Raw genomic sequence first — 22,203 nt, 5'->3', positions numbered from 1 at the left:
TTTATTTTTTTAATAAGGGCTGGGTCTCACCGCACCAACACTTTCTGAAATGAAGACATAAAGCCACACTCCTTTCAAAAAATATTCCTACTGCACTATATTGAAACTTCCGAGCACTGAAGACATTTTTTGCGCGGTCACTAACCTCCGCAACCACCCTAACACCAGGCCGACTGGTCCTGGCCATTAGGAACTCGCTTCCATAAAGAAGCGCCGCAGTCCTCGTGGGCACGAGCCTCTCACTGGGAGGCAGCCCCCAGGCGTACCCTGCCGGGCCTTCACAAAGCCGAGTGCTCTCGAGGGTGGACGCTCCGGGATAGCCCCCGCGGGCCTCCCTTACACACTCTCCAAGGCGGGCGCGCGTCCCACCGCCCTGGCCCAGAACAACAGTCCGCGCCGCGGCCGCTGGGAAGCCAGGCCCAGCGCCCGGGGAGCTCCGGCCCGCCGCGGGCGTCAGCTTAGGCGCCAAGGGGAGGCAACAAGGGGCCACGCCGCGTTCAGGCCCAGCCGCCTCCCCTCTATCCCTTCCGCCCAGGTCCGCGGGACAACCGGCCGGGGAACTGCAACCGCAGAAGGGCGGGAAGCCGCTAGACTGTTGGCACCTGCACCGCGGGGTCGCCACACCCTGTTCCCTTTGGCTCCCTTCGCGCCGTCCCCTGCGCCCTCCCACCCCTCCCTTCTCTCCTAAACCGTAGCCCGACTCCGCCCCGCTCGCGCGGCCCTCCGGCCGACAGTGACGTCACCACGCCCCGCCCATCACTATAAATACGGGCGGCGTCGGCACCACCTCCCCACACTCTTCTGGCCCTTCGTTCTGCTGCAGGGTTTCCTTTTCTTCGCCTTCTGTCTCTTATCCTTTCTCGCTCTTCGGTTCTGTGGTGTGAGGAGGCAGAATCCTCTTCTCTCCCAGCCCTCGCCTTTCTTCTTGTACCCGCGCTGTTCTAATTCTCTCCGGCTGCCGCCGCCGCCACTGCTGCACAGCTGGTGTCGGTGCCGCGCTTTTCCCCCCACGTCGTCCCCGCAGCTTATGGCCCAGGCCGCCTTGGGTATTTCTGCTCAAGGTAACCACATCCCTCTTTAAAAATTCCGCCGAAAAAGAGAAGACGCTTTACCCGACTCTTTGGGCCGTTATCTCACGTGAGTACTGATCCGAGGGGGTGCGGGCGGGGCCGGGGCGTGGAGCCGGCCTCGGGGGCGGCGGGGTGCCTCCTAGCTGGGCCTCGCTGCCCGGCCGGCGTCCCCGCGGCGCCCTGCGGCCGGCCGCCTCGAACATGGCGGACGATGGTGTGTGAGGCGGCTGTCGGTGCCCCCGCGGCGGCGGCGGCGGCGGGCGCGCCTGGGGGCCCGACGCTCGGCGGAGCCGGAGCCCCAGCGGTTGAGGCGAGGGGGCGTGTGCGTGTGGGGGCGCGCGCGGGGTCTCGCGGCCGGGGGGCGGCGGCGGCGGCGGCGGCGTGAGGCCCCCACCCCTCTCCCGTGGTGCATTGCTGTTTCCGGGGAGGGGGCCGGGCCGCACGCTGCCCTGAGGGGCCTCGGTTTCGCAGCCCTGGTCCTGAGGGGCGCCCGGCGGGCGGTGCGACGGACCGCGACGGCTGGGGCCTTAGGTTATGAATGGAGCGGGGCGGGTCCAGTGCCGGCCTCCTGTGACAGCTGCCGGAGGAGGCCGGGTGCTGGGAGTGCGGCCCCCCTCTGCTGGAGGAAAGTTGACGCCACGCGGGGCCCGGCGGCGGGGAAGCCCCGGTGTCAGGTAGCGAGTGAGAGGCCTTTGGCCCCTTCTGGAAGCCTCGGGGATGCTGCTCCGCCCCCTGCGGCGCGCGGGATTGGGCCTAGTGGCCTTCACTCACCCCGTCGCCGCCTGGAGTCGGAGGATTAGTCACCATGGCTTCGCATTCCCGGCCGCGCCACGATTCCTGGGCAGGGAGGGAGAATGGTAGGTAGGCTCGGGTGGCTTATCAAGTACTAGTTTGACTGCCAGCAGCTAATGGTGGTGACGTGAGTTTTAACCCTTACCCGATATATACCCTGGGTGTAGTTTCTTAGACTAAGCTGCTGGTTCATAAAACTGAATAGGCCGGTACACAGTTAAAAACTTCATGATGTTTCAGCAGGTTTAACTGGATTTTGTGTTGGCATGTTCGATACGTTGATATGTTTTTTGTGTCCTGTCTTGTTCCCACTCTTGAGCTCCAGCTCGGGTGGGAACCCGAGGACACTAAAGGGGAGAAAATTGCTGTGTTAGGAAAGTTTGATGCAGAGGAGCCTGGCAAGGCCCTAATAACCCTTTAATTTCTTTTACAAATAAATATAAGAGTGCAGATTGTGCTGGTCATGAAGACAAATAAGCCCTGAGGCGTTTACATTTTGTAGGAGAGAGGTCCCTAATGACTGCGGGTGGGATGGAAGGTGCAGTAATCAAGTAATCAGTACCTCCCCTCTTGCCATCCAGGTCAGTCTAACTTAGAAGTTTTAAAACATAGAGAAGGGGAAAAGAATTTGTACCCTCACTTAGATGGACATTTTTTTGCCTATCTGCCACCCTGGTATCCATTTCATCAGTCTATCTTATTTTTCCATGTATCTGAAAGAAAGTTGGAATTGCCTTCCAACACTTCATCGCTCCAACTTCATTCAATATGCACATTTCATTAAGTAGGATTTAACACTGTTTATTATTTTTTTAAAAACTGCATAAAATGCACATGACAGTTCAATACACAAATCTTAATACCATTTGATGAGTTTTAACAAAAATATCTCTGTAAATCCAGACTTCTATCAAGATATAGAACATTGCCTTCTTTACCCCAGAAAGTTCTCTTTTGCCCTTTCAAACCCCATCTCCTCATCACAGAGACAGCCATGATTCTGTTGTTTTTTTTAACAGTAGATTAGTTTTGCCTATTCAATAATTTGTAAATAAATGAACATATACCCTATGCATTGTTTTGTTTAAAAGGTTTCTTTAACTCAGCATTTTTATACTGGTCTGTGGCACTTTTATCAGCAGGTTTTTCCTTTTTATTGCTCAGTAGTAGTCCATTCTATGAATGCTTTTTCTGATTTTTAAAAATACTTTATTTTGGAGTAATTTTAGATTTATAGAAAAGATGCAAAGATAGTACAGGAGATGGTACTGCATACTTCTCACCCAGTTTACCTAATTAACATTTTAAAGTATGTGGTAGATTTGTCAAAACTAAGAAACTGACATTGGTTCATAACTGTTCACTATACTTCAGACTTGGGATTTCACAAGTTTTTAATGCCCTCTTTCTATTTAGGAGGATCTTATCTAAGGTACCACGTTGCATTTAGTTGTCATGTCTTCCTTAAACGTCTCTGATCTGTGGCAATTTCTTAGTCTTGTTTTGTGTCCTCGACAGAAGTATTGGCCACATATCAAGTAGTGTGCCCTCTGATTTGGGGTTTATCATGATTAGATTGGAGTTTGGGGGTCTTAGGAAAGAGTACCACAGAGTAACTTGAAAAGTCTTTGGGGGGGAAAAAGTCTTTGGTAAAGGCAGTGTGAGTTGTTCAGAGAAATATTGATAATTTAATTTTTGGTAGTTGGGGATACTAGGTTTTTGGGTAGTTTCTGTCTAAATGATGGAAGAAGGGTTTTTGGGTTTTTTTTGGTTTCTTACTGGCTTATGACTGACTCAGTTGAGTCTAACTTCTCTCCGTGCTATTTATCAAGATAAAGAGACAGTCTCTTCAAATAATTGTTAAGGAACTCGAAGGCAATGTTGTATATGATCCAAATGACACACTATTCTATGTAAATGAGAATGATTTATCTTTTCCTATAACTGCTTTTCTGCACATTTTTTGTTTAATCTCTCACGGTTTATCTTAACTGTACCAATAAACATTATTTCTATTAAGATGTGCCTTTCAAATTTAGGGCCTGCATTTCCTACTTTTATCTTTTAGTTAAAGGAAATATTTTAGAGATGATGCTGAAGAACGTTTTTGAACGTCTGAATTTAATGTTCTTAACGTTTCACATCACTGTCTTTGGTTGCCTTAAGTAGCAAGATACCTGGAGATATAGCAGGGAAAAGATGAAAGTGTCTCTCAGGATCATTATTCATTTCTTAGGATAATTGAGAATAAAACTGTCTCCAGGATGAGTCTTTTCATTTATTTTTAATATTATCTTGGTGTGGGAAGAATCAGAACCTTTGTTTTGGACTACATTAGTTGAAGTCTGATGTAAGGTTATAATCACTGTTACATGTTGGTATCTTGGCTCATCGTCCATTAGTGTCATTGAGAGTAAGAGGAGACATTTTACCTCCCACAAAGGTGGTCATCCTGTTTCAGATTGAGATGTGCTTTAGGTGTGCCTAAAGTGCTTCTGAAGTCTCTCAGATTTTTGCCCTTATAATTTCTAGCTTCTTTTTTTATCCCTTTTCTAGCAAATGCTGTGAGGTTTTATTTAAAGTAGCAACCACTGAATTAAGAAGTATGAATAGGTATCGTGTTACCTTAGAGAGAGAGATGTCCATCCTGTCAAACCATAATAAGTTATAACCATTCCTAAAACTTATTTAGCATTTTGTAGTGTGCCAAGAACGTTCACATTCCTATCTTGTTCCTAGTGTAGTAGAGTGACTTAAGTGTAGAGAGGTTAGGTATGAGGGGGTAAACCTTTTGAGGTCATTTACCAAATATGGGCAGTTCTCAAAAGTTATTTCACATATATACATAATGTATTAGATAAGTCATAAAATCTTTTTACTTTTTTGGTATATAGTAGGATTTTATACTTTAAGCAAAGAACTTAGAAGTGGGAGAATAAAAGAAATGCTGAATAGTTCCAGACTACAGATTGTTAGAACATATATATATATATACATATACACACACATATACACACACACACATACATATACATATACATATATATATGTATATACATATTGTGTGTATGTGTGTGTAGTATGTATACAATATACATACTAAGTCTTGCATAGGCCACTGGACATTTTTACATTTTAGGTCACTTAGAAATTTTGGTTTTGGAGGACAATAAAAGCAAAAATGAAATTTGATGAAGGCTGGAAACTGACTAGGTAGGTAAGGCAACTTGGTAAGATGACTAAGATGACCAGGACATCAGGTTATGTAAATTTCATACTGTAGCAGCTTTGAAATACTGAGTCTGTAAAAGAAGATAACTTCCTACTGCCTGACCAAGCAGTGGCGCAGTGGATAGAGCGTCAACCAGGGATGCTGAGGTTCCAGGCTCAAAACCATGAGGTTGTCGGCCTGAGTCCAAAGTTCACTGGCTTGGCTTTAGCCCCTCCTGTCAAGGCATGGTAAAAAGCAATCAAGCCTGACCAGTCAGTGGCGTAGTGGATAGAGCATCGGACTGGGATGCAGAGGACCCAGGTTTGAGACCCCAAGGTTGCCAGCTTGAGCGCGGGCTCAACTGGTTTGAGCAAGGCTCACCAGCTTGGACCCAAGGTCTCTGGCTCGATCAAGGGGTTACTCGGTCTGCTGTAGCCCCACAGTCAAGACACATAAGAGAAAGCAATCAATGAACAACTAAGGTGTACCAACGAAAAACTGATGATTGATGCTTCTCATCTCTCTCAGTTCCTGTCTGCCTGTCCCTATCTATCCCTCTCTCTGACTCTGTCTCTGTAAAAAAAAAAAGAAAGAAAAGCAATCAGTGAACAACTAAAGTGATGCAACTACAAGTTGATGCTTCTCATCCCTCTCCCTTTCTAAAAATAAATAAGTAAAAATTAAAAATACTTTATTATGATAAATTCTTCGTATTTGTGCAATGTGACATTAATGAAACACTATATTAACTAAAACTTATTCCCACAGTTAATCTTTAAGTCAATTTAACCTGTGTGAAGTACAACCTAACAATTTTTAAATATAGGATTATGTACAAATACTTTTATTTCATTCTTTAGGGCGAACTTTCTGACCAAGTATACAACTACCCTGAGGGTTTAGGAGAAGTGCTGTATAGAGAGCAGTTCGACTTCAACGCTGAGCCACCTTGGGAACCTAGCTGATGATAGGGGTGTTCCATCTCCTAACTTGTCCATGTAAGTATTTTCACATCTGTGTGCAGTTCTTATAAAATTGAAGTAAAAGAGAGTTCTTGTTGCTCAATCTTTTTCAAAACTTGGAATTATATTTACCACTTAGAGTGTAGTGACGCTTAAAACTTTTTAAAAAAAGTTCTAAAATAGAAACTTGACATTAGAGGTATACTGATTCAGTTATATGCATTGTTTACCAGTAGCTGTATAACTTAACATTTATTTTGAATACATGCCAAGTATTGCTAAGCTTGAGTATATACAGTATTGTAGGCTGTTTTAGAAAATCATTAGTCCAGGTATTAATATAGATTGGAGAGAGGTGTTTTTTGATTTTAGAGAGAGGAAGGGAGGGAAGAAGGGACAGACAGAAACATTAATCTGTTACTGTATGTGCTCTGACTGAGAATTGAACCTTCAACCCTTGTGTATCAGACGATGCTCCAGCCAACTGCCAGGACAAGAGAGGTTTTGTTAATTTAAGATGTGGGCAATACTTTATCACATCATTTAAGTAGAGCAAAAAGATAATGATGCTCTCCATTCATTCACTGCACCTGTATCCCAGAGCATGGGATATGAGAGGTGAATCTTTTCCTTGTTTTCCTAGTTACAAACATCTTGTCAGACACAGTGATTTTCTAGATTCTTTTTCATAAAATAACTTTATATACTACTCAGCTGGTGGAGAAAAACTGATTGTTTTTAGAGAACTTACTAAGACATATGCATATGTACCCCTTCCAAACAGATTTTTCAGGGGTCGTTTTGTATTGACTATACTTGATTTTCTATGTATGAATCTGACTTGAAGTAAATCTCTGTGAAAAATGTAATTCCACTGTAAATTTGTTTGAGTTTCAGTTTGTGCTGCTGGATTTGTGTGGTTCATTTTTAAATTTTATTATTTATAGATTTCCTGTAACTGAAATTTGGGTTTTGATGTTGAGGTTTGGATGTTTTTAAGTTGGCTTGAGACTTAGAGAGAACACTTGAAATTTTTAGGAAAGCTGAGAGTATCAATGTATTGTTTGCTTAGTCTGATATTGTTGAATAGATTCTATCAAAAGTATTTGCTCTATCAAATTAGGTAGAGTATGTTAAAGTAAACCTTTTCAGCACATTTGATATTGATCTCAAATTAGAATTTTAAAACTAAAGTTTTCTAAAAGTTAAGGGGGGAGGGTTAAATAACTAGAGGGTTTCCCATGCTGGCATTCAGATTTTCTCCTAGCTGTGTGAATTTGAGCAAATTGCTTATTTTTAAAATCACATCTGTAAAATAAAGGTGTGATTTTAAGATGAAGTTCCCTAAGTCTTGGAATGATAAAATTAGTTCTGAGTGTAATTAAACACTTTTTGTTAACGCAGTGTGGTCTTTGGAACAGCAGCACTGGCATCACCTAGAACAAAAATGCATAATCTTGGCCCCACTCAAACCTTAATCAGCCTGACCAGGCCGTGGCGCAGTGGATAGAGTGTCGGACTGAAATGTGGAGGACCCAGGTTCGAGACCCTGAGGTCGCCAGCTTGAGCGCAGGTTCATCTGGTTTGACCAAAGCTCATCAACTTGGACCCAAGGCCCCTGGCTTAAGCAAGGGTCACTCGTACTCGATCTGCTGTATCCCCACGGTCAAGGCACATATGAGAAAGCAATCAATGAACAACTAAGGTGTTGCAACGAAAAACTGATAATTGATGATTCTCATCTTTCTCCGTTCCTGTCTGTCCCTAGCTATCCCTCTCTCTGACTCTCCCTCTGTCTCTGTAAATAAATAAATAAAAACTCTTAAAAAAAAACAAAACCTTAATCAAAATCTGCATTTTAACCAGGGTGCATGATGCATATTAAGGAGAAGCACTGTTGCCGCCATGTCAGTACCAAGTCAACTTCTCAATTTTTAATTTTTGTTAATCATCTGTTCTACTTCCAACACATCTGATGTTTTTCCCCAGGTTGGCTTGGATATTTAAAACGTTTCTGGGGTGCGATCTAGTTGACATAGTCCCGGAAAGATTCTAAGGTGGTAATTTAAGAATAAGTTTCATGTTTTAAGGAAGACCATTATTTAAGGATAGGCTCCTTTTAGTTCAAGTCTGTTGCTATAATGGAAACTGAACAGTGATTTATATTTAACATCTAGTGATGTTTCCCCCTTTAGAAACCAATTTCAGTGAGCTAATAGACTAAATGATTCTTCCAAAGCAGGGGAAAGTATTTAGAATAATTAATGATGTTGCAGAACTTGTAATGTCCATAGTTTCCACTTCTTCTGGGGGGTATGGTTGGGCCAGATAGAATATGGTAAAGATATTCTTTGGGTTCTGGTAGCCAGAGTAACTGATTCTTACTAATTATGCCCCAGTACAATTATAAGTTGTTAAATGAAACTTTAGTTCCTGATGCTGTGCTGTAAAGCAATGGTCCCTAATCTCCTATTCGTATAATCTCAAAATCCAATAGTTAAGGGAAATATATTTTATAGCTTCTTGCTAATAACATAAACTCATTTGGGAACAGAAACTTGACCTGACTCTAAGCTGATTTGAGGCCATTTATATCTTATGATGTAATGTTCCTAAATTTTGCTGCAGATACTGTGATTATAGGGTATTGACTAATATCCTAGAGAGTGTAATATAAAGTATATGTACTGTACTAGTGCGCTAAAGTCTGAAAAATTTTAAATTCAGAAAGCTGTCTGGCTCCAAAGGTTTCTTGACTAGAATTAGTAAAAATGGCAAGAGAAAACTTGATGTTCCAGAAATGTCCCGGGCTGTCCATAGCAGTTTGTTAATACTGGGCATTGAGATCCCAAGATTAGTTTTTAAAGGCATGTCATATACTGGCTTTTATGGAAAATACTTGGCACATAGCATTACAGAATGTATAACTGAATTTATATGAACTTTATTTGAACCATGTAATGCACCAATATTTCCAATAGGATTTTCGTGCAAGGGGATCTAAGACCTAGGCGTTGGCTTCAGTTAGATTTTTAAATGAGGTAACCATCTGGAAGTTTTGGAAGTTTCTTACATAATAAAGTTTTTTTCTTTCAAGACTTTTCTTTAGAATATGTGTATGATATAATATGTGACCAGTATAAAAATACCTTAACAGATATTCTAACACCATTAATACTTCAGATTAATGAAGGGCCTCTAACTGTGGAAAGTTTTTTTAAGCGTTTAAAAATAATTCTTTAGGGGTTTGTGCTGGAATGTTTCTTTCCCCTAGTGGGCAGGATTTTCAAATTGTTTTATAGCTCTAATTATAATTAATAAATTTGCCTAATGGAAAATTTTTAAAGACTCCATTCCAGAAAACTAAATTCCCTTCTAACGAACTCTTTCTATTAGCAGATGTGGTGATGAAGTCAGATTGAATTAATCATTAGCATATTACATTATGTGTTGTATTTAAGTATAGAAAAGGGATTCAATTAATTGATTTGTTCAAATAGACACTTAAAATTTTATTTATTTTTTTTCAGAGAGAGAGTCAGAGAGAGGGATAGACAGGAACAGACAGGAATGGAGAGATGAGAAACATCAATCATTAGTTTTTCATTCCGTGTTGCGACACCTTACTTGTTCATTGATTGTTTTCTCATACATGCCTTGACTGCGGGCCTTCAGCAGATGGAGTAACCCCTTGCTTGAGCCAGCGACCTTGGGTCCAAGCTGGTGAGCTTAAGCAGATGAGCCCTCGCTCAAGCTGGCAACCTCTAGGGTCTTGAACCTGGGTCCTCCGCATCCCAGTCTGATGCTCTATCCACTGCGCCACCGCCTGGTCAGGCAAAATTTGCTTAAAATTTTAAACAGGGTTGTCATTACTTGACTCTATATGTTTTCATGTAGAAATTTCATATGAATATCAGCATTTTAAATATTCATATTCTATTCATTTACATATGCCATAATAGGACCTGCCCTACCTAAATTGGTATTTTAACTAAGGGAATAAAATACTCCTTATGAGTTTACTAGTAGTTTATCATGTTTCACTGCTAATTGTCAGTAGAAAAGGAAAACTTTTGACTCAAGATTCTGTGTGATGCAAGCAAATCCAACAGTATGTTCATGAATGGTTGTTGGTATTCTTTGACCAAATGCTGAATAAAACTATCATTGAAATTAAGGACTACTTTTTGTTTAAAGTGTGTTTATCTCCTTGGCATGCATAGAGTAAGTAGTGTTTGATGGTGCTTCATTACTTGTGTAAAATTAGCAAAAATATATTCGTGACAGCTCAGTGAATAATAGCATGTTAATGGATAAAACTGGGTTTGAGGGACATGGTATTCTTTATTTACAGTCTTTTCTGGGTTTTCCAAAAAGATTGGAAAACAGTTTAGATCCACTTTTAAAATGGATAAAATAATTCTTAGTTTATAAATGGAGACAATTGAGCCTAGAGACTTAATAGTGACTATAAATGTGTGTTCATTACACTCTTTGCCTGATGTTATTTCAGTGATTTTGAGTTTAAAATTTTCTCCTTCCAAAAAAGAAATTTTTTTAAACTTGATTTCAATTAGGAGTAAACAAGGTATTGTTTAAACTGTATCTTGTAAACTATAAAATCTAGGTAATGAGAGGCTGCCATTCTAAGCTGACCTGAAGCTGTTGAAAGTGAAGTGCTCTCACATAGTGGTAAAGGCCTACAAAACAGATTTTTTTTGTCCTTTACCTCCATTTCAGGGTCATCCATGCACACTTAAGCAATTTGTCCAAAGCTACTAACTGTAGCAAAGAATTGGTTATTTTTTTCCTTCTAATCCAGTGGTAGCCATCCTTTTCTTTAATCCAGTGAATATTCTGAAGAACATTATGGCATAAATAGAAAATACTTGTATAACATAGTGTTGCAAGGATTAGGCTAATGAAGTTCAGCCTGCCCAGACCATACCCAGCCATCATGAAGTTTGTAACTGACTTGAAACAGGAGCCAAGATAACAAACCTTTTTGGAATAGTCTGCTCTAACAATTTTGCCTTTTTATTGTATGTAAGCACACATTTCAAATCTCTCTTCAGAATTAATTGCTGTGGAGTATTGTTACTTTTTGTTACCTTACTATCTGGCTTTGTTAACTTGTGAATTGGTCTTGGTTACCTTGAGCAAAGTTATGGGGAGGCATAATCTGTAAGGTATATGGACTTAGTCTGCAGTGTAAAATTTTTTATGAAAACAGCATCATCTAGAAATGTTCTGTTTATGTTCAGTACAGCAGCAACTAAACAAGTAGCTATTTAAAATTTTAAAACTAAATAATATTTAAAATTTAGTTCCTCAGTTGCATGAGCCACATTTTGAGTGTTTGGAAGTATATGTGGCTAATGACTATTATTTTAGAGATAAAGAAGATTTCAGTCGCAGAAAGTTCTATTGGACAGCATCATGCTAAGATAACTTATTGTGAATATAAGTAGTATTAGCCATAATAATAAAACATTTATTAATAAGAATCATAAGAATTACACATTCTCTTCTTTCTCCTTAGATTTGTCTAATTAAACAGCTGTTCTTTAACAAACACTGTAAGGACTTCCCAGTTTTATATTCTAGTGGAAGTCCTTAATTGCCTCATGTTCTTAGGACACAACTCCCTGCTATGGCTTTTATGTGCTCATGCAATCTGAAATTAACATTAGGCTTATGTTGACTATATAACTTCAGATTATTTTTATTTCTTGATTTTTACTGCAAGGATCCTCTGATGCCCAGTTTATAAAGAGCTCCTAAATAAGTATAATGTCTTCTTAGCTCATCATCTAAGTTTAAAATGATCAACATGTTATATTTGGCATGACCAAAATCAGAATGGGATGTCCTAGTGTGTTCCACATGGGCACTATAACAAAACTCCTCAAATAAATAAGGAGTTCTCAAAGTAAGTGATATTTGCTATCCTGAATTTATGAAGACCTCCAACAGGTAAATAGGAAAAAGAAAAAGATAAAGAAAATAAGCAAGAGGCTTGAAAACCACTTTTTACCAACAACATAGCAGTTCTTCTCTCAGGTACATGGGGCCTAGATCAGTGTACCAATTCTTCTACCAGAATATAAAATAGCATATGCTTGGTTCTTAACCTTGTGGGTTAGATTGCAGAGCACAGTTTGAACAGCACTACCCTTGAGTACATAGATAATAGCAAGAAATTAAATAATAAGGAAAAAGTGGAAAGTAATCTATCGGTATATCTGTACACAAGAATACTACTCAGCAATGAAAATTAAAGGACTCCAGTCCCATCAGTCCGCATGGATGAATTAAAACTATAAACTTGGCCCTGGCCGGTTGGCTCAACGGTAGAGCGTCGGCCTGGCGTGCAGAAGTCCCGGGTTCGATTCCCGGCCAGGGCACATAGGAGAAGCGCCCATTTGCTTCTCCACCCCCCCCCCTTCCTCTCTGTCTCTCTCTTCCCCTCCCGCAGCCAAGGCTCCATTGGAGCAAAGATGGCCCGGGCGCTGGGGATGGCTCCTTGGCCTCTGCCCCAGGCGCTAGAGGCTCTGGTCGCGGCAGAGCGACGCCCCGTAGGGGCAGAGCATCGCCCCTGGTGGGCGTGCTGGGTGGATCCTGGTCGGGCGCATGCGGGAGTCTGACTGTCTCTCCCCGTTTCCAGCTTCAGAAAAATACAAAAAAAAACCCCAAAAAACTATAAACTTGAGCAGATATAGTCATGGTTAAGAAACAACGATTGTATTCCTAGTTTAAGACCACTAAAGCCAATGTTTTAGGAAGATACAGAAAACTAAAAACTATTAAATAACAAAGGAATGATGATTTGAAAAGCCTGAACATGCCTGTTCTAGGGGAAGTACAACCACTTCACCTGGGAAAATAAGTTTTCCTCTTGGAGAGTGACTATGTGATTGCTTAGTGTATTTGTTTTACAGAGTTAAACAGTATGCTGCACCAGGAAAGCTAGAAAGCTTTAAATTAATATGGTTCTGTATTTCCTGTTTGTGTTACATTACAGTAGTTACTTTGAATGTTACCACATCTTTTTTTTTTTTTTTTTTTTTGTATTTTTCTGAAGCTGGAAACGGGGAGAGAGTGAGACAAAGTCCCGCATGCGCCCCACCGGGATCCACCCGGCACGCCCACCAGGGGGGCAACGCTCTGCCCACCAGGGGGCGATACTCTGCCCCTCCGAGGCATCGCTCTGTTGCGACCAGAGCCACTCCAGCGCCTGGGGCAGAGGCCAAGGAACTATTCCCAACTCCCGGGCCATCTTTGCTCCAATGGAGCCTCGCTGCGGGAGGGGAAGAGAGAGACAGAGAGGAAGGAGAGGGGGAGGGGTGTAGAAGCAGATAGGCGCTTCTCCTGTGTGCCCTGGCTGGGAATCGAACCCGGGACTTCTGCACGCCAGGCCGACGCTCTACCACTGAGCCAACCTGCCAGGGCCTAAATGTTACCACATCTTAATGACTAAAAGGGGTACAAATTTAGTTTTCATACCAAACAATGGAGACACATAAGGGAGCCTAATCTTGTTAATTCCACATGCAGAGCATATTACTATGAAAATCTCATGTTTTGTCTTCTCATTAGGATGTATTTTGAATTTATTGTGGGACGTTTTATTGGGCAGCTTTACACAGGTGCTTCAAACTTAGCCTTTTGGGCTCATATTCTTTAGAGACCCCCCCCCCCCCAAATATAGTCATTCTTGTTCTTGTCTGTCTTTTAAAATCTTAAGCATTTGGCTTTAATGCTCTTCCTCTAGAATTTCTTTTTTTTTTTTTCTTCAATCTCATGACCTGAAAAATAACTTTTTAGGGTGTTCATTCATTGCCATTACTGGCTTTTCTCTTCCTGTTAATTGATGCAAATTCTGTCCTGATTGTTCTGAGTACATAATATAGGCTGTTGTTGTCCATCACTTATTTTGAATCCAGCAGGGCTGTAGTTCGTGTGGTAGGATTATTGTAATTTATTGGAACATCTTACCTACCAGTTCTAGTATGTAGCTTCCTGGAACTACTTTTTTTTAGCGGGTATACCTGTTCCTAGCCTCACATCTGTAGTGCCAAAGTCATCTTTTAGAAGCCTCTTCTAATATTCTTTCGCCCTATTATTCCCAAAGGTATTCTGTGTGGTAAGTAACATTTTTCTTTTGGAGGTAGAATATGAAGGTGACTAACAGCATTATGTCTGTTTTTAAAGCTGTGAGCTGAGTGCTAAATTATCAAATGTCAATGTAATGAAAAATAAAGGTAGAAGTGCCCTTAGACTTCTTCTTCACAGTAGTAGTAGTAGTGTAAACTTCCAAATATCTCAATTACTCATTTATAATGAGTAAAAAGTTCTGTTAGAAAAGTGGTTGATGTATTAAGGTTGGGTTTCCTGAATTAGATGTCTTTGAAACAGTGCTCGTCAACCTTTCAGCTCTCCCTGTTCTACTTCCAGGGAGGTCTTCACTTCAGAAATCCAAGACTCATATTCATCCAGCCTGGTGTCAAGTGGGCTGTTGCTGCCAGAATAATCTTGTGATTATTTGAAAGATGTATCAGTTTCTTCTGAAGTGCAATCAACTGTAGAAGCCTTTGTAGCAGGTGTGTAACAAGGCAAGTGCCCAGCTGCTGCAGCCATTACTCTTGGAGCTACCTTCTCGATGAACATGAGGACTCAACTACCTCATGGAAGGCTCCAAGAAGAGCAGTGTGCAGTTCTTGGAGGTTTTTTTTTTGGCAGCTTATCATAAAAAAATGTATTATCAAAATACACCAATGTGAAAGGTGTATAAAAGGAATGTTAAACATTTTTTTCTTCTTAGCGCTACAATTTCCAAAAGGAAATTATTATAAAAATAATAGTGTAATTACAACAGTTGTATTAGTGTAAAATACGATGAGCTTTCTTTCACCATACAATGTATTGGTAAGGTGTTTGGTTGTGAAAGTAGCTTCAAGACTTTTGGGATGAGAACACTTCCTAGTATCTATTTTTAAATTCCTAAATTTAAATTTTTTTATTTATTGGTTTTTAGAAAGGAGAAACATCGATTTATTGTTCCACTTATTTAAATATTTATTGATTAATCCTGTATGTGCCCTGACTGGAGATCGAACCCACAACCATAGCATATTGGGTCAACAGTAACTGAGATACAGGGCAGGGCCCTAGTCGCTATTGATAGAAATAAACCTCAGAACTTTCATTTTAAAAAATTTGCTCTTAAATTCTAAAGCATTTTGGAGAGAAGATTTACATAGGATAGATTTTCTTAGGTTTAATGTAAACAATTCAATATCTAGCAGCACCAGACTATAGTATGTAGTGGTCTATAATGTATTGGAGCCAGTAAGTCAGTGCAGTTTCTGACTTATAAGCCATAAGGAGTGACCATGTCTGTTAGGAATTTTACCCAGGATTGATTGGAGCACTAGGAAGTTTGGCAGACTGGGGAGCGTTTAAATTGAGTTGGATTAACTTGGCAGATTTGGCATAGTATAAACTCTGCTTACCCCCCAACATTGTACACTTATTTTCATTAATCTTTTTGCAAATGTGTTTTTAAAAATTGTAGGCAAAGACTCTTGGCAGTATGATTAAAAACTGCTTTTTAGGACTTTTTCAGGGAGCTTTGGTTATAATGTTGGGGGTAGTAAAGACTCCAGATCAGCCCACCCATATGCAACAACTTTATGTAAGCCTTTTCACTTTTAGAAATATTGGGCTTCTGGTTGACATTTCATTTGAACAAAAGGGAATGCTGACTCATAATATGTTGAAAACCTTTCTCCTGAAGTTTTTGTGTTTTGCAGATTCTTTTGAGGAATTAATTTTTCTTGGGCATAGCTTTCTGTATTTTAACAGTAACTGACAGTTGAGCTTTACATTTATATGGGGATCACTTGTGTATCAAGGTTTTGGGCTCCTCTTAAGAATGTGAAAGATGAATCATGTTTTTCAACACACTCTAAGGAAGTTTATTGCTGTCACCACCATTGCTGAGTTCCCTTTGTCCTATCTGTTTCTGAGCACCTGGTTTGGGCTAGGAATTATGGGAACAGCAAAACCTTCAAAGAGCATCTAAGACAGCGGTAATAAATATTTATTATACAATACATTTTTAAATAAAATATGTATTTCTGATGGCTTTAGGCAACCCCTGTGTTTTGGTCGTTCGACCCCCACCGGGGTCGCGACCCACAGGTTGAGAACCGCTGATCTAAGAAGATGAACTGAGATGGAGCTCACTTAATCTCCACATTTACTCACTGTTATATATAGGTTTTATTAGTATTGGTTTTAATTGACAATTTTTTTGCAGCGCTCAGTGTCACTAAGGAAATCAGATAATATTACATGTATGTACTACATCTGTTTTAGTGGTTGTAATTACTATATGTTAGTCCCTTAGTCCTTTTGTGAGTCAGGTGGGATTGGTAAGCTAACCCTATGATTACCTCTGAATTGAGATTTCCATTTCAATGATATTAGTTACTCTACAAGCTTTGTGTTTTTCCCTTAGAACAGGGAATACTTTCTAATATTTTTATTCATGTCGGTAGTGCCATTATTTGTCAACTGTTTCAGTTTGGTGCCCTCAGTTAATGTTTAAAATTATTTCACTTATAGTCAGATTACACAGAAAACAGATCAACAGTTGCCTGAGGTGGAGTTGGAGATTTACTGCAAAAAAGGTCATGAAAGAACTTAAATTGTTGATAAAGTGGATGAAAAAGGAAAAATAATTTTGGGGTTTATGTGAGAATTAGACAAAAGATACAGAAGGAATAGCCAGTAAGTTAAAATGTAGAAAATAGTCATGAAGAAATAATAAAAAGCCTATGAATAAGAAAGCTTGATAGGATGTTTTTATACCTTTTTTTTTTTTTTTTTTTTTTTTGGTATTTTTCTGAAGCTGGAAATGGGGAGGCAGTCACAGACTACTGCATGAACCCGACCGGGATCTACTCGGCACGCCCACCAGGGGCGATGCTCTGCGCATCCCGGGCGTCGCTCTGTTGCGACCAGAGCCACTCTAGCGCCTGAGGCAGAGGCCATGGAGCCATCCCAAGCGCCCAGGCCATCCTTGCTCCAGTGGAGCCTTGGCTGCAGGAGGGGAAGAGACAGACAGAGAGGAAGGAGAGGGGGAGGGGTGGAGAAGCAGATGGGCGCCTCTCCTGTGTGCCCTGGCTGGGAATCGAACCTGGGACTTCAGCACACCAGGCCGACGCTCTACCACTGAGCCAACTGGACAGGGCTTTATACCATATTTGAATAATTTTAGAGTTTATATTAACAGCTATAGGACTTCACTCTGAAAAATGTTATGGGGATGTGGTAAAGCTCTATCAAAGAGAATGATAGTTGTGTTGGATTTCCAAGAAAAGGAATCCTGTGTACAGGGAAGATAGATTTTTCCTTTTATTTTAAATATAATATGATCAACATCTCGAGAGCTAGACCTAATCAGTTGTTCTGTACCTGTGTCTTCAGATGTTGGTTACATCTGAAAACCAGAAATGTGGTTTTAAAGGCTAAGAGAATAGATACTCTATAGAAGATGTACTTAGAACAGTGCCTAGCACACTGCAGTAATAAATTGTTCACTGTTAACATTTAAGCTAGCTTAGCAGGCAGTGAGAGAGTTTAATTTATAAACTATTTAGTTTGAAAGTAGTTGGGGGTAAAAACTATTGCTGTGACCATACTAGTCCAGAAAAAAACTCAAAAGAATATGGGTACTCAGCAGGTAAGACTGGATGGAATGGGTCTGATTTTTTTTCTATGTATTGAGGATCCTGATGTCAGGAAAATTACCCTTTCTGTAAGCTAAGCACTGTCACCGAAAAGGAATTGAGATTCATCTTGTCCTGACTTTGAAAGTTTCTTTGAATTTAGTAGCAGGTTGCCTGCGGTTGTCTGTAATTGATAACCCAAGGTTCCCAAGTAAATAAACTACCTAAGTACTTATCAGTTTAATAAAATGCAACATTAGGCTAAAGATCTTGATCAAATTACCAGTATTTCATTGTTAATACATAGAATAAATGAAAACTGTTTTTGCCAGAAAGCTTGTGGTACAGTTTAACAGTAAGTTCCTGCTTAACATATTTACATTTAAACTTTTTCATTGATCTTTTTAAATGGGGAACTTTGTTTTTCTTAATGTGTAGTTGACCATCTTCCTAAATTTGATGTTTTAGCTAGAGTTATATTGCTTAAAATACGTATCTTCAAGTCTAAAATGTCTACTTTATGGGCACAGATTTATAGCAGTTCTGGTATAACAAACTTCAGAGAACCCTCAGGATACCCTTTGACATTACTGCATAAATATACTGCTCACAAAAATTAAGGGAATCAGGGAACGTGTAGATACTCCAGTAATTTTAGGCCTTTGTATAGTGCATTTTCACCAATGAAATAAAAGTTGGTTTTGCATCTCATTTGCACAAACAGCTTTCCTTGATTTGTCATTTGCTTTTCTGATGTTCTTGTATAATAAAAAAAAAATCAAATGTTTCTTTTTTCAATCGTTCCATATTCATTCAAAATATCCCCTAATTTTTGAGAGCAAAAATATTAGGTCTCATGTGAATGTGCCCTCTTAACTCCTTTGGTAAAATAAAAGCATCCCCAACTTTTTGGTTTCTACCATTTCAGAAAGATTTGATATCCTAAACAATATAATTAACTTCTGAAGTTACTGTTTTAAAATTTAAAACTAGTTCATGAAATTTGACTAGTATAATGGTAGTTTATTAATGAATTTGTTTGGGAACCACTGAGGTGGAGTACGTATATTTCTAGGATGAGGGTCATCACTCATGGTGGAGACTATCCTAGAACAGGGTTGAGGGATGAAAAGGAGTCACAGAAAAGGCTGTGCGAGTTTTAAAATAGATTGACAAGAGCTGGTCTATGCCCATTGTTAATGTTTCAAGCAAAAATCAGTACAAGACAATGAGTATAGTATTCTATCTGGAGGACTTCTATTCTTTATGGACCTGATGTTAAAAGAAATCTTTGCCTAAAGTAAACTAAGGACCAGTGAATTCAGCAAAAAAGTTAAACACTTTACCATATATCTCCATGTATAAGATGCACCTTAATTTTGGGGCCCGAAATTTAAAGAAAAAATGTATTACATAAAGTTATTGAATTCAAGTTTTATTCATCATAAAATTCATATAACTCCTCAACAAGCAGGAAATCCAAGTAAAATAATCTTCAATCACTGTATAAGTTGCATCCCATTTTTAGACCCCAAATTTTTTGAAAATGGGTGCATCTTATACATGGGGAAAATACAATATTTCAGCCTGTGCTATCCCAGAGAAGAATAGGTGGGTGGTCTGTGATAGGGGAAACGGTTCTTTGATTGATTAGAGAAGGATTCTATTTAGTCTGATGCCTATTTTAAAAAAAAAATCTGTTTAGTAAATGGTTTAGGATTTACTGGTAACTAACTGGATTATACCTAGTTTCAAGTTATGACATTTTTGTATTATAATTGATAGCTTAATTTTAACTATTCTGAGCTAACACTTAAGTGGTTTTACTCATGTGCTATATTTTTTTTTTTTCCACTTTTCCGAAGCTGGAAACGGGGAGAGACAGACAGACAGACAGACTTCCACATGTGCACGACCGGGATCTACCTGGCACGCCCACCAGGGGGCCATGCTCTGCCCCTCCAGGGCGTAGCTCTGTTGTGACCAGAGCCACTCCAGCGCCTGGGGCAGAGGCCAAAGAGCCATCCCGAGCGCCCGGGCCATCTTTGCTCCAATGGAGCCTCGCTGAGGGGAGGGGAAGAGAGAGACAGAGAGGAAGGAGAGGGGGAGGGGTGGAGAAGCAGATGGGCGCTTCTCCTGTGTGCCCTGGCCGGGAATCAAACCCGGGACCCCTTGCACGCCAGGCCGACGCTCTACCACTGAGCCAACCGGCCAGGGCTCATGTGCTATATAATTTTATTTTTAGCCACTACCTTTTAAGGAAGTAGTTAAACTCAAACTTGTTAATTGAAGTTTATAGAAATTGACCTAAATTTAAGCACAGCTATTAAGTGACATGGCCAGGACTAGGTCTTCTGACTTTTAGTTTAGTTATTTAAGTTAACTGTAGCATGTTATGTTTTATCTGGCTGGCAGTATACTGAGATTTAGTATTTTAATTTCTTGGCTACAGAAACTTAATTCGCTAGGTTTCTTTACTTAAAATGAGTAAAATTTGTATGTGTTAAGGAAGAACTATAAAACAAGATGACTAATACAGACCAGGTCTGCAACTTTGTATAAATAAGGTAACCATATTAATTTGTAATAAATTTTGCACATATGTATGTGGATTATCTTTTCAAATTATAATGCGATTTTTTTAAAATGTCAATTTTATTGACTTGAGAGAGAGAGGAAGGGAGAAAGAGACAAGGAACATCAATCTTCCTGTATGTACCCTGACTGGGGATTGAACCAGCAATCTTTACGCTTCGAGATAATGCTGTAACCAACTGAGCTATCCAGCCAGGGTTATAATGAGCTTTTTATAAAAATATATAAAGTACACATTCACTTTAAAATGGACACTAAAGGATATTAATGATCAAATGTTTCTGAAAGTGTTGAGTAATCACAGATTCTTCACTCAGTCGGACACTTAGCACACTTTCATTGACAATTCATACATTAAGATTAGTTAAATAATACAAACTTTGAAACAACTTCTATTTTGACAGTTTGTTGCATATTCTAAGGACCCAGACATAAGGCTTGGTGGCCCGTCTCTTGTTTTTCCTGGTTTATGACTTTCGGCTTTGTGGAATACGGCTGAGATGAAAGGATTTATTGACGATGCAAACTACTTCGTTGGCCTGTTGGATGAAGGAACAAACCTTGGAAATGTTATTGATAACTATGTTAATGAACATACCCTGGTAAGTGTGTTGTCTCATATTCCTCAAATTTCTGAATTCTAATACATCAATGCATTGTTTATTTAATCTGATCAGAGTGCCTTGTTCAGATGTTAACTTTTCTAGGTTGTCTTTTATTCTAGGTTGTCTTAAATCTATGCTCCCCATTCCCTTGAGTAGTGCTGAGGTTTTCTTTCTAGCCTACATTTTTGTTTTTTAATGCTCCCTGACTGCCCTTTCTCTGCTTGCTGTGCATTTTAGCAACTGGCTCTTGTATATTTTATTTTCTTAATATGTTGTCAGCTCTCCTCATTAGCACATGACTTCTTACTCATTTTTCTCAACTGTACGCTTTAGATCTTAATTTATATTTCAAATAATTTTGCTTCTGTATATTGACTGCCCAAAGTGTCATATTCTATAGATTTATTTTCACTTAAGATTATTTATTTTTGTTTTGTACATATTGATAGAATTATTTTGGTTTATCACCTGATTGAATTGTTTCAATTGTTTTCATCTTACTAGTGTTTGGTAATAGGATACAAAAATAAAATAAAATAGAACCCTATTCTCCTGGGGGTAAGGACATGGAGAAAAATAAAACCAAAAACTATGCTTCTCCTGATCTCACCTCCCACACCCCAGCAAAGTTTCTTTATTTCTGTCTTACTCTGCCAACAAAATTCTTGGAGGGAGAAAAGTGACACTTGTCATAACCTATTCTTTAACCCAGGGGTCTCAAACTCATGGCCCGCCCACCAATTTTGTATGGCCGCAGACTGGCCCGCAGATTAATCCACGAAGTTTGATTAGTCTGCGGGCCGCACAAAATTGGTGGGCGGGCCGCACGGCCACGAGTTTGAGACCCCTGCTTTAACCAAATCACTCTTCAGTTAATTCTCTAATGTAACTAGGAACCTCCTCCTGGAAGTATGCTGACCTTTCTGTTAGTCCCTTAACTTGCATACATTCTTCTTAGGTCAGATGTGACTTTTGATAATAGTCCTCTCATCCATCTTGTCTTACAGTCTAAATTATCCCACATTTAGTAATATTTAGTAAAAATCTCTCCTCGCAATCTTACTTAATTGTATGACTGAAGGGTAGTTTACAGCTGAATATCTTAATTTTCTTGGCGGCACCCATAATTACCTTATTTTTTTCACTTTGAAGTAAAAATAAAATTTCTATCTTCAGAACATTAGAAATGGCATGTCTTTTGAGAATGGGGTAATTTCATTACAACTGTCC

General features: G+C 39.8%; 1 protein-coding gene across 4 annotated transcripts in view; it reads left to right on the top strand.

Annotated features, from left to right (window-relative positions):
* The first annotated feature begins 795 nt into the window (after positions 1 to 795).
* The window catches only part of AZIN1 (antizyme inhibitor 1), a 36,471-nt gene continuing 15,063 nt past the window's right edge, over positions 796 to 22,203 (top strand). The window contains exons 1-4 of one of the 4 annotated variants that reach the window (XM_066379272.1): positions 796 to 1,137; positions 5,934 to 6,071; positions 14,493 to 14,638; positions 20,773 to 20,970. In XM_066379272.1, coding sequence (XP_066235369.1) covers positions 20,869 to 20,970 — 102 coding nt within the window. In that variant the 5' untranslated portion in view covers positions 796 to 1,137; positions 5,934 to 6,071; positions 14,493 to 14,638; positions 20,773 to 20,868. Of the gene's footprint in view, positions 1,138 to 5,933; positions 6,072 to 14,492; positions 14,651 to 20,772; positions 20,971 to 22,203 lie in introns of all 4 variants that reach the window. The other 3 variants (XM_066379273.1, XM_066379274.1, XM_066379271.1) reach the window with 3 other exon arrangements.

Source organism: Saccopteryx leptura, chromosome 3 (assembly GCF_036850995.1).
Source record: "Saccopteryx leptura isolate mSacLep1 chromosome 3, mSacLep1_pri_phased_curated, whole genome shotgun sequence".
NCBI classification, from domain to species: domain Eukaryota; kingdom Metazoa; phylum Chordata; class Mammalia; order Chiroptera; family Emballonuridae; genus Saccopteryx; species Saccopteryx leptura.
Note: the sequence above shows the minus strand (reverse complement) of the source record. Positions and strands in the feature narration are given on the sequence as shown.